The 12,978-nt window shown below is 41.3% G+C and overlaps 1 protein-coding gene and 1 long non-coding RNA gene across 4 annotated transcripts in view; one reads left to right on the forward strand and one right to left on the reverse strand.

The window, feature by feature from the left end:
- LOC147651610 (uncharacterized) lies at positions 1–6,854 on the reverse strand. Its single transcript, XR_015290397.1, has 3 exons — positions 1,591–6,854; positions 592–666; positions 1–448 (listed from the first exon to the last, which is right to left on the reverse strand). It is a non-coding gene; the product is annotated as an uncharacterized LOC147651610 (long non-coding RNA).
- Positions 6,784–12,978, forward strand: part of SLC25A24 (solute carrier family 25 member 24) — a 24,793-nt gene continuing 18,598 nt past the window's right edge. For 2 of the 3 annotated variants that reach the window (XM_086901714.1, XM_086901713.1), the window contains exon 1: positions 6,784–7,245. Coding sequence is in view for 1 of the 3 variants with exons in the window: in XM_086901713.1 (XP_086757839.1) it covers positions 7,060–7,245 (186 nt within the window). In the remaining 2 variants the exon portion in view is untranslated. The remainder of the gene's footprint in view (positions 7,246–12,978) is intronic. The other variant, XM_086901715.1, reaches the window with a different exon arrangement.

The raw sequence follows: 12,978 nt of genomic DNA on the forward strand, positions 1-12,978 counted from the left end.
TGTCACAGCTCGTCCTTTACAGAACAGTAACATAACAAAGCATCGGTTAGGCGTCGACATTTCAACTCTGGATTTAGGTTCCTTCTACTGTAATTTAAACCCTATAGGGGTTGTACAGCCGTTCAACCTGCAATTTACAACCAGCGCCGCTTCTGCTACAAGCAACAGATGCTCACGGTCTTGTCGAGAAGGAGGGTGTATGCATCCGTGTTTACATTAAAGAACAGTCCTTTGGCCTGGATAATTACGGCAACACATACGCGACGCTCTTGTTTAATGCATAAGTTCAACACCAGCACGTGCTCTCTAGGGAGCGGCTTTGTCGTAAGAAACCATTCCAGGATATTTAAACATAAAGCAAGCTCCGAACAGCCTCCATCAGCAGATCAGTTTCCTCTTTACAGCGTTGCGTAAGAAACACACAGCATGTCTTCCCACAACCAAGCACCTAATCACATGGTAAGAAAAAGAACTTGTAAGATTACATATGCAGTGTGATCTGCCCCTGTAATTTTCTTGCAGCTTGTGGAAGTAGTGCTGCCCCTCATTTGGTATAAATCTATAGAAATATATTTTTCATAGAATACGTACCTGATGAATACTGGTACCACAAATAATATGCAGCTAAGTATAGAGGAATGTCCCCAACTGTCCTGTAGTATAATCCTATGGAGAAAAAAAAAAAAAAAAAAAAAGTAGTAGTAAAGGATAAAAAAACATAAAAATGGAGTGTCTGGAAAAGAAATGTTTGTTTTTTTTTCCCTGTCCTAAAACATACATAAAAAGAATTTATATACAGTTTTCTAGTAAAAAATAAACTGCAGGGGTAGTTCTGTTGTCATTGTCAGTTTTACATTCCTAACAAGGAATTCCCTACAAAACTCCTAAATGTCAAGAAATAATTGTCTCTGAAAGAAATCTTTTTTTACTGGAGAAAAATTAATAAAAATATATCTTAGAGAGGAGATCTAGGAATTTGGTCTTGACCTATGGTTCCCCTTTTGATAACATTTCTTTGGTATGCCGTAAAGTAATCCTGAAAGTCTTTTCTGTTTAACAGACCACAAGTGCCTACAATATATCATACAAAGCAATTTCTCCGGGTACTGCACTCATCAGCTGTCTGTTCAAAGAAATGGAAGGTGAAAAGCTTTCAGTACCTAAAGGGACTAAATTAGTACTTAGTTGGTATCAAGTTGTAGCAAGAGCCTCCTTTCTTTTCAGGTAAAAGACCCAGCTCTAAAGTTATTTGAAAAAATTGGTAGATAGAAGACATTACCCTATTTATCTGGAAGGTCCATTGCATTAAGATGTGGAAAGAAAAATAGGGTTACAGGCCAGATAAATTGTCTATTAAAGTTCAATAAATATAATTGGTCCAGTTATTAATCAATATTTTAAAGAAAAACAAATTACTTCATTCAATCAAAGAAGTAGATCAGTAACCCTCATAAATTATAAAAGCCTATGTGTACTTTGAGTATTACCCCATGCAAGCAGCTTCCCCGTATAACCAAGCTCCTTAGGCAGTTGTAAGAGTTTACCCAAAAACTGACCAACAGCCCTGACCAACCTCATCTGGGTTCTCACCTGCCCCCTGCTCAGGGACCCATTTAAGCTCAGCCATGAGCCAGCAGTCCTTACTTGAACCTTGTTTCAGTTCTCTTTGTACGCTGTATCTTCGTTGTGTTGTCTGTGCCTTGTTGAAGGCCCTGACCCCCAGGCTCATTTCTTAGCTTGGTTTCAGAGCTTGCTTTCTGCTCTAGGTGCCTGGCTGTGGTTGCTGCTGCTGGAGCCTGCGGTGCTCCCAGCACAGTCTGGGGGCTGCCTCTGCCGTGCTGCCTCCTCTCCCTGCTCACGTCCAGCCTGGGGACCCTGCCCTGCTCTCTGAGCTCTTGCACTCATCCTGCTGCTCCTGGGGAGACTGGCCTTTGCTGTGCCCTGCCATCCTGTGGGGCTGACTGCTGAAAAAAAGACAGGGGGATGCCAAACGATATTAGGAGGTTGGAGTCAAAGGCAACCCTTTATCTGAAAAAGCCCAATCTATTCTAGGGCTATATTTATGTTCTGAACAGGTGACTAGAAAAGACTTTATATTCAGTATAACTTTCTTGACCAAAAGAGTCAAAGTCAAAAGTGTCAGAAGTACAGATTTTAAAATATATTTAGAATCTTTAATCAAAAGATCCTCAGAGTATCAGAAAAGTTTTAAAAAAAACAGATGAACACTGCAGGTAATATAACAATCCTATGTTGTCATTGATAAAAAAAACTTCTGTAAGATTAAAGCACTGAAAGTTTTTCTTAAGAGAAATTCCTAAATCTTTAAAGAAGTTGGATATTACAGGTACAACACCTCAACTACTCAAGAAAAACATGTTTTACAAAATGCCCCAATTATGGTAGAATAAAACAAATAATTCAAGAGCTGTTTGCTCTCCTGAAGAATGAAAGATTTCAGTTACAAAATTGCAGGAGTTAATAGGCAATGTTCTTTATGGACAGGTGATTCTGTGGATAGCTGAAGAACAGGTCTCTGGGATTTTTAAATCATGCAGAGCATCATCATTGTTAGAGGTTGTGCTGATGTGATCTGTATTTATCCACTTGGCCTGTATATTTCTGTGGCACTGTTTTCCTGCTGGGCACTTGATTTCTGACCTATACCTCTTTTTCCTGAGAACAGTAGCATCAGAAAAACATTGAAATGCTTCTAGGTTTGGCTTTAGATGGATCACTGCTCTGGCTCTGATGTAAGGTCTGGCCTCCAATCTGTACCCAGATCAGTGCTTCCAGCAGCAGCACATTGTAAGCAGTTTGTCTTGGTCGTGGAAGAGATTCATTTGGATGCCTGAAATGAAATTAAACTAAAAAGTGAGGTTGGTGGGAGCTAAATGCAATGTGTGTAGGTGAACATTATAATAATGACATTTCTCTTGCTGTTTAAGTCTCAGTCCTCCAAATGTGGTTGTGGCTGTCTAGTCCAGACCCACAGGGCTGTCCCTCGGATTACCCTCTGAGGGATCCCTGTCTTTGTGTGGCTTGGCTGTTTAAAGCTGTGCTGTAAACAAAGCCCACCCTGTCCTGGGGTGTTCTGTGCCCTCCAAAATGGGAACGTGTCACAGGAGACACATTCAGAAGCCAGCTGAACCTCTACTCATGATTTTAAATAATGATTTCTTAGCTTGTAAGTGGTATTTACCCGAATTACAGCACCAGTCTGTCTGAATTAAGACATAATACCTTTTTCATGCAAAATCAGTCCAATGTTGTGTGCTAGACAAGAACAAGTAAAGAAAAATATATGAAAGTAATTAAATGTTCTGAATTTGTTATAGTTTACTATATGACATTAAGATTCCATAATATTTTAAGAATTATTTTATGTTAGTTTAAAACTGAGTTAATTGCATCTATAAAATGAAGCAAGTATTCATTTTACCTTAAATAAATTAAAAACACTGAACTTTGTCTGTTGCCTCTTAAATATTTATTGTCTTTGTGTTCTTTAATTATAACCTCCCACGTGTGAACTGAAGACTGTTCCATTGGGTGACATAAAACTTCTGGATGTGCTTAACAGACCATTTTAAATGTGTAACAGAACTGGATTTGATCTCATAATTTAAAAATTACTCAACTTCCCTGCACTCCTTGGAGTTACACCAGAAATTATTTCTGGTGCATGCAGTAGATGATTTTCAAAATCTTAGGATTATTATGAAGAGCTTCCTTACTCATGGAAAAAGAGATAGAGTATCTAAAGCAGACACCTAAAAATACAATTCGGCTGAGTTATCCTTTAGTCTATTAATAATATATATCAAGTCTTCTTCCAGTCTCTGAGGTTTTGTGATATTTTTAGCACTTCATCTAAATGGATTGTATTGATATAATTTAAATATTTATTGCATATCTATTGATATAACACTTATTAATTTTTTTCTGGTAAGTTAAATACGTACCTTTTTTCTATGTTTTTGCTCTTCTGATACTAATCAGTGTTGATATGAAAAAGCCATATAATACTAAAACAAATAAAAATGTAATAGAATTAAACAAAACAAACAAAAAACCAAAACCAGAAGCCCCCCACCCAGACATTTAAAACAAGATGTCTTGGTCAAAACTACTTCTTGACTCAGATGTCCTTTGCAATTCCTTCAAGCAAGGTAAAAATCAGTGTGCCAAGTCATGGACTATTCAAGATTCCTTTTTAACAAACAGGGACTTGGTAAATGATGTAGCTCCAAAACCTGCCAAACAAGGTCATTTGTAGAAGAAATTATAGCTGTGTTAGAGCTAGCTTCCAAATAATAGGCAAGACTCATTTTCTTGTTGATTTAAATGATGCCGATCTTTGGATTTGTGTTTGTGGTCACTGTCTTAGATGTCCCTGTAGGAGGTTGAGTAGACCTAAGGAGTGTCAGTATCTTCCAAAGAGCAATGGCTTTCTCAGGGGTGTGCCTAATGATTTATCTACCAACATGTGTAAAATACCTGAAACTCTCACCTCCTCACTATTATCAGCCAGTCATTCGAAAGTCAAAGCATTTAAGCCATCTGCACAGCTCTTACTTATGCTCATACAGTGCTACTTACTCCATTTTCAGGGAGATCAGTGCAAACATGAAGAATGAATTTCACTGTTGTGTCTCATAGTGGATAAACAGTTGGATCAATGATACATGGATACACAGCTGGTACTTCCAATGTCTGCTGTGCATACAAGTCAAAGCAGAATCCATTTGCATTGTTCATTGTCAAACCATCAAGCTATTAACTGCTTTTTCTCTGTGGGATCCTCTTCCTTCCTACACAACTCTAAACAGTATGACACACCATATAAATTAAACCTATGCAGGATGCATTTATGAAAGCCAAGTCTGCCACAAGCAGCTTGTTTTAGTTTTTCAGGAAGAACAAATGCATCTCTTCCTTGATTACCTTGAATTTTGGACTATTGGAACTAACTTTTCACATGTTTTATTGACAGAGTGTTGGTGTTACTTTTTGAGTATGTATGGTCTTAACATACACATACAGCACTTAGTAGAATAAGAAATTCTTAGTACATAAGAAAATAAGCGTAATATTGGGAGCTCAGACAGTGGCAATGCTGGATATTATCAGGAACCTATTGGTAGGCAGTGAGAGCTAGGGTGGCACTGTTTTTCCTTCCCATGTATATCATCTATCTAGGTATTGCATTCAGTAAAGAGTACAGATACTACTTGCATATTCTGGGTAGGGATAAAAGAGAATGTTACTGCATTAGAGAAAGATGTAAGGATGATGGTATGAGGAGAAAAATGGAATCAAAGGCTGTACTACTTAGCAGTATTACATTGTTGGGATGCAGTGACCAGCAGTATTTACTTTCCTTATTCCAGATAGGGGTAAAGTATGTTCAGGCTCTGCCTATTCCAGTGTTTTCCAGTATTCCCCAAAAATGGTGGAAGACCCTGTGGTGTGTTTGCCATTCAGAAAAACTGGAAGAATAGGGTGGCAGGGACTTAATGAAATTCATGAACAAACATGAAGTATTGCATATAGGAAGGGACAGTCTCTTACAACCACAGGGAGCAGCTGAGAGGACATGGGGGTCTTGGCAGACAGCAATCTGAGCATGGGCCAGCAGCATCCTGGGTTATATTAACAGGACCATGGCCAGGAGATGGAGATTATCTCTATTCTGCACAAGCTAGACTGTATTTATACACTAGTCCAGTTCTCGGCTTCCTGATACCTGAAGATTGTGGATAAACTGGAGTTCAGCAGATGGCCACCATGTCTGGGGGCTGGAGCACTTGCTCAGGGAAGAGGAGCTGAGGAAACTGAATTTGCCAACCAGGAGAACATAAGGCTTTGGGGTGACTTAAAAAGAGGCCTCCATCTTGATGGTACCTACAGAGAGTTTACAAAGGAAATAGGATCAGGCTTCTTGTAGTGGGGTATGGTGGGATGATAAAAGACAGCAGGCAGAAAGTGAAATGAGATCAGTTCAGTGTTTAGGATGGTCAGGCTCTAGGCCAGGCTGCCTGGAGAGACTGTGCAGTCTCCATCCTTGGAGGTCTTCAAAGATGAAATAAAGACCTGAGTAACCCAGTCAGAGTTCATGGATGAGCCCGTTTTGAGCAGGAGATCCCTTCCCACACCACTTACTCTGTGACACAATGAACCTATAACACAATCCAGCAGTCTTTATATATGCAAATCTAGCCCATTTTCAAATACTAGTCCATGGTCAGACACTGTAGAACATTGGCTCTATAAATTACTCTGTGAGCAAGGTTGCAAAGTTTCTACTGTAAGGCTGAAATGCAGTTTCCATGGTTGTGTGCTGGTTGAATATGCACCAAGAAAGCAATTCAGTTTGCCAATCCAGTGGCAGCTGAAATTCCTTTCTACTGCAATTCTCTTGTAGAGAGACTGGTGACATTTTCTATGTTTACTCTTAGACCACCTGTGTACTTTTCCATTAACTCCACTGATTTATTTATGAAGCCATTATGAAGAAAAAAGCTCTAGACGTTTCCTCTTTTAATGTTTATTCTGTTGGGCCAAGCAGCCAAGCTCTTTCAGACTGCCCTTGGGTTGGGATGCTCTTCATACACATCCAACTGAGCCCTCCACCGCCCAAGTAGAATGGGGGGACTCGAATGATACTCGAAGTATCCAAATTATGTCTTTTAGGGACCTAAAATTCTTTTTTGCAGTGGTATTTCTCTGCTTGTGATGGAAACGCTGAGCCGGTAAAAGCATGTCGGTGCGGGCAGGAGCGCTGCGACGAGCCCCAGGGCCTGAGGCCGCCCTCTCCCCTCAGCGCACACTTCCCGCCCAGCGGCGGGGCCGGAGGGAGGGAGGCACGGGCGGAGCGAGCTCCGCCGCTCCCCGCCCTCCCTCCGCTCCTCGCCGCCGGGCCAGCCCTCCCCTTTCCTTCTCTCCCCTCCCCTGGCAGCTGCGAGAGCAGGCTGCAGCGCGGGCGGTGTGTCGTCCGCGCCCAGCTAGTGGGAGTCGAGTGACACTGTCCGTGTGTAGGCGCTGCACGGCCCCGACATGTTCCAGCTCCTGCGAGGCTTCGTTCTGCCGGCGGCCGCCTGCGAAGGGAATAAGGATGGCGACTCCCGGTACGCCAACCTCTTCCGAAAACTGGACCTCAACGAAGACGGGAGGGTGGACATTGCCGAGCTGCAGACGGGCCTCCGGGCTATGGGCATCCCTCTGGGGAAGGAGGCGGAGGAGGTAAGCCGCTGCCGAGCGGGCTCTGTGGCGCCCCGCGGCCGTGGGGAGGGGAGGGTGAGGCGGCTCCGGCCGCTCAGCCCGAGGGACGGGGCGCGGCCCGCCCGGGAGCCGCGTCCGCCGGCTTGGGGCCGCTCCTCGATGGAGGCGGCCTCGGGCCTGGCGTTTTCATTTCCCGGGCCGCTGTTCCAGCGCCAGGGGCCGTGTTGTACAGGCACGCCCCGGGTTGTAGGCGAAGGGTGCCGAGCGCCTACGGGCTGTCGGCAGTTCCTCCGCCAAGTAGATTTATTCATCATGTGTGCACTTTTGACATCCTTTGACTCATTGTTGGGTGATACTCCATATCACATTCCTTTTCCAGCATGATAAAGGATGGGAATTTACGGCTTTTGTCCGCCACTCCACCCATGCATAATCTAGATCAGAGTAAATTAGGGTTTGCTTTGGGCAGCAGGTAGTGTAAACCTGCATAGCCGTAGGTTGCAGTTTCAGAACTAGTTATTTAAGCTAAAGACATAGAAATTATTCTTCCTGGCATGGACTGTTGTCAGATACCGAGGTCCTTTATTAGAAAATGCACACTTGCAACAGTGGCCATCAAATCATGAAACCGACAGTGCGAAAACTTTGTGGTGTGGCTTCTTCTATGTGGACTATTACATTCCTTTGTCCCTTCTATCAATGTTGTGACCTCAGAAGTCAGTAAAAATTATGTCATCAAGCATTCTTGTGTGATGCTGACTTACACTAGCACATCTGACCTGTTACCTGGAAGAGAAACTTCTCTTTCCTAATTATTTCCCGTAATCCCCAGGGATCAGCATGTAAAATCATGTCATGTGCAATTCTGTAGGCACAAGTAGTTTGTGTGGTAAGGCAAGTCTGCACTGACAAGACACCCTTAGGTTCATTTGGGCTGAGCAGGTACCGGTGAGATGTGTGGGGGAGCTACTATTGTAACAATTCTGCTTGTTTCAGTTTAAAGAATGATTCCATGGCATTCCTGTACTAGCTGTTGCATATTTTCTGAACGAGGTGCAGGAGGAGGAACTTAAATTTCAACTCCATTGTTAAAAGATGTGTTGGGTCAATAATTCAGTTACCTTATGCTGATTGTGTGACAGTTTTTGTCTGTGGTCTTGTAATTTTGTCTTTCTTTTGCTTTTTTCTGTTATATTTAATTGTCTCCCATACTTAGAGAAAAGTATTCAACAGGCCTCTTGAGTTGAATGGTGTTTATGCAAGAGTATAAATGAAAGCACATTTTTACTTCAGTATTGCTGCTGGTCAAAATCAACTTTACAATAGGCACATTTTGTGTTCTTAGGTTTTTGTAATTAGAGACAGGTTGGCCTTTTTGATTATCCATGAGAGTTGTCACTGTTCGGAGCCTGCTAGCTATGAACTTCAGTCACACATCATACACACATTGTTGTAAACCTGTTGCACCAGTTTGACTGTAACAATTTGGGGGTTTTACTTATACTGAAAGGGGGAAACAGGTGACCAGCTAATTTTGTGGTGTTTAACAAAGGTGGTCTTCCCACAAAATTCACTGAAAGCCCTGGTGTGCTGCTGAAGATTTGAGCAACTTAGAATTGAAGTTCAAGTTCTTTCTCAAAATCAGTTATCTTCATTAATAGTGCACATCTGAGTAAGTGTCAGATTATTCTCAGTTGCTTCAGGATAAACTGAAAGGGATACCCATGAAAAAGATAAACATAAGCTAGACATATGCGCATGTAAGAAAGCAGGAGTAAGGAGTTGCTGCCTTAGTTATTAAAGACACACAGATAAAAAATATAACCCATGAGTCATCGTCTCATTTGGGAGGGGTGGAAGAATTGTTGGAGTGCAGGGAAACTTCTGTGTGTAAACTGTTTTAAACTATGTTGGGCACAGTTGGAGCCAGAAACTAGAGTAGTGCTGTGTACCTGTTAATAACTAGACTTCTTGTAATTCGAGAGCCTCAGTAAGTCTTGCCTTCTGCTTCTTTCCTGCCTTCATGTGGTTAATCTGCTTCCTGTACTTTCTTGCAGCTCAAAGCTGCCTTCTCCCACTTCAAGCTCTAAAGTGATGTTGAATTCATTTTTCTTACTGCTTGGTAAAAAGGTATTTTATAAATTAAGTCAGATACTGAATCATCATATTGGAGAGGCAGAAGTAGTCTTATAATTACTAATAACTAATGAGTAAGGGAGTTGAGACATTAAAATATTATGTCCTGGGGCAAAGTGTTATCTACTGAACTGCTCAGCCCTACCATAATAGTGGCACCATGGCACAGGCAGAGCTCAGGATATCCTAGAGTAGATTTGGTGCCTCGTGGTGTGTCAGAGACTCAAGCCTCATTATGTTGATGCTAGTCTGTTTTAGGTTTCCAAAAATCTCTTGCAAGGCTGGCTTCCAACACATGGGATGAAATCCATATACCTGGGAGTGTTGGTCATTGTTCTTCTGAGCTGCACAGCTGCTTTCTGGCTAACTTGTTCAAAAGGGACTATTTGAGTGTTCCTGGGTTTCACTGCAAAGTCACTTGGTTGATCCCATGTTGTACCACCTTCACAGTATAAATTAGTGTTTGTGCTGCTAGTACTGCTTTGCTCTTCTGTCTTTAAGTGCAGTTCCTCTCTAGAAGGAATATGCATGTTTTTAAAAGAGACAAGGCTACTATCCATTTGAGTAATAGACCATACAGGTATGCACCTTCCATCAGCTGTGAACCTGTGTGGTAAGCTTTGGAGATGGCTTGCAGCTCCCTCTGAGGAAGAATAAATTTTCACCCATAGCAAGACATTACAGCTCAACCTGACAGAAGCTCCTGACTGTGTTTTATTTGACCTGCCTCGTGGCAGTATCTGACAGACAGAAGTAAATGACGGGAAAATTTGGAGGCTGCCAGTGTGACTCCTGTTTTATATTGTCATATATTACCTGCCAGGAGTGGCTTACATTGCAGAGCTTTCCAGAAGATTCCCAAGATAATGTGTCATTATCTATGAAGGAGGAATTCAGGGTGGTAACTACCAAATGTTGCTCTACAAGAAATATTAACAGTTATTTTATGGTGACTTTGATAAGCAGAGACACAAACTAGATGCTAGGATCAGATCACAAATGATCTCATGCTGTGTCTTCAGAATGCTGTGAGTCTTGTAGGCGGGAGCACCATAAATGGTGTGAGTAGTTGGATGAAGTACTATTTTTGTTCATCCTTTTCTTCTGCTGCAATCAGTCCTTACAGTAATTCCGTAGGAGGTGAACCCCATATTTCAAGCTTTAGTTTGGGGTAGGAACAGCCAAGTATTCAAATTCAGGTACTATTTATACATTGAGTTCTGGAGCTAGGAGTAGGAAGATGTTACTGAAATGAATAACTACCTTCTGGAACCAGTCTAATGATCTTATTTGGACTAATTCTCTGTAACATTTTGACATAAGTCTTTGGCCACATTAAAGCTCTTTTGGGTAAAGAAACAGTGTGAAGAGACAGCTCTGTGTGGTGGAGATAGGGCCTAGTGAGACTAAATTCACAGCAATCAGACTATCATCTGTTTAGAGTAATTGACTGTTTCTGAAAATTTGAATCCAGTTAAGTCTAAAAATACTCAGAACACTTGAAGTATGTTTCTGCATTTAAACCACAGGAAATTCAGAATTCTGTTAAGTGAGGCAGGACCCTGTGCTGTGTTCCACTGCTGTGTCTCAGCATGAGGATGGGTGAGAACAGCCCAGATGTGTATTGTTATTGTTTTCTCTGGCCTCTGAAAACTGCAGCTAGATAGTGCTTCATAGACTTGAACTTTCCATTGCAGTTCTTAGTCCAGAAAGCACACATTTGTTTAGTGACTGAGCTAAATACGTCATTAAATATTTCTTGACTGCTTTATTAAGATTTTTGCACTTATTTTAATTTTGATAATGTCCCCTATGTGGCAAAATTAGAAGGGTAGTAGATCAAGGTAACTGAAGTCTCCTTCATCATGTTGTAGACTGGCTAGAAACAGAAGAAACAGTGTTTACTTTGGAAACTTTGAGGAAGATACATGGGCATCTTATATCACACTCTGTCTATTGTTAGAATTTATCATACCTGATATACAGATTTACAGTCTTAAAAGCTTCAGCACTTCCCTGTCTTTGAGTCGTTCTTGATAGGCATTGAAGCTTTATCTCCCCTTAAGAGTTTGCTCAAAACCTGGTCTTACAGATTTAAAGTAGTCTGGCATCTTCAAGTTTTTATCAAAACAGATGTAATGTCATGTGATTGTAGAAAACTGGAACCATTTAGTTCCTTTCAACTTCCCTTTTCAGGTCATAATAGATGTGATAATGATGACTGGCTATGGTTATATAATTGTGAAATACTGCAAATATCTTCAGTAATGTATTCAATTTGTAACTTTGAAATCAAATGTATTCAATTTACTTTGCTTTCATTGTAAGCAAACATGTAAATCATTTTTTCATTTCTGTGTGTACAGCTTCAGAAGCTTTTAATTTGTATGTGCTGTAGTCTTCAGTCTCCATATGAAAGAGCAAGATGAATCCGAAGTTTGTTTTCATAACACTTTAAACATGCAAGGAGATAAAATGAATTATTTTTTAATGCTAACTTGATTTTTTTTTTTTCCTGAATAGTGACAGGGTACAATGAATGATTAATTCTTCCTCCTTTTGCTGCAAAGTGCAAGAATGCCAAAAATTCCCAAATATGGGAAGCCTCACATCTGAGATATCTCTTAACCGCTGTGTTGAAATGCTTTGCCAAATCTCTGTCTTGAGACAGCAGTGTGTCCCAGGTGAACAAACAAGGGAAACTTAAATCCTTTGAGGTGACTATCATCAGGATGCCTCTGTGGCAGAGTGGTCCTGTTTAACGGGAAAGCATAGTCTACCAAGTATGCTCAAAGTCAAAAATACCAGTGTAACTTGCAAAGAATGCTGAATGAAAGTTCAAGGGATAGTTTGCATCTTCCATGTATGCTGTTTCAGATTCTTGAAATTTAATTCATAGCTATGAGTTGAGAGAATTTATCCAGGTCCTGAAGGAGCAGCCTCTGTGAGGCATTTTGGGAGAGCATACACATACTTGCATCTTGTCCTTTTTTGTCTCGTTTTCTAGAGATTCTGTTAGCTGAAATGGACCAGGGAGAAGATCTCTGCTAGTGCTGTCCTGTTGCAGGGAAGGGTGGTGCTTAGGACAGTGAACAGGAAGGAGAAGCTCTGCAGCTGATAGAAACATCTGCTGCTGTCAAGGGTGCAAGTCTGCTGTGCTGGAGTGGGGTCTCCTAATGTCTGTCTGTAGCAGGTTTACAGGGCCTGCTTGAATACTGTTGACATGTTGGTAGTATCCTTTGGGGGGCTAGAGAGTAAATGTGAATGCTGAATTTGGACAAGCTGGGAGGCCTTCAGAGGTAGTGCAAATTCCTGTTTTACTCAGTGTTGTGTTAGATTTCTGGAGGTTAAGTGTCAGTCTAGTTCATGTGTTATGTGGACTCACTGGGCTATAATGCTGTGTGAACACATCCTCAGGCCCTTTCCCTTTGTGCTGAATTAATCTCCCAACTGTAGTTTGACAAGGCTGACTTTAATAATTTTTGCTAGTGTTTTTTGGATTATCATAGTCTGCATAAATTTGTGTAGTCTTAGCAGATATAAATAGGAAAAGGACTGTTGTCCTCTGTGTGTTCAGTAAAGGGAGAAGTGTTGTGTATACTTCAGCTGTGATTGAAT

This window comes from Cyanistes caeruleus, chromosome 9 (genome assembly GCF_971803275.1).
Source record: "Cyanistes caeruleus chromosome 9, bCyaCae1.hap1.1, whole genome shotgun sequence".
Lineage (NCBI taxonomy): Eukaryota > Metazoa > Chordata > Aves > Passeriformes > Paridae > Cyanistes > Cyanistes caeruleus.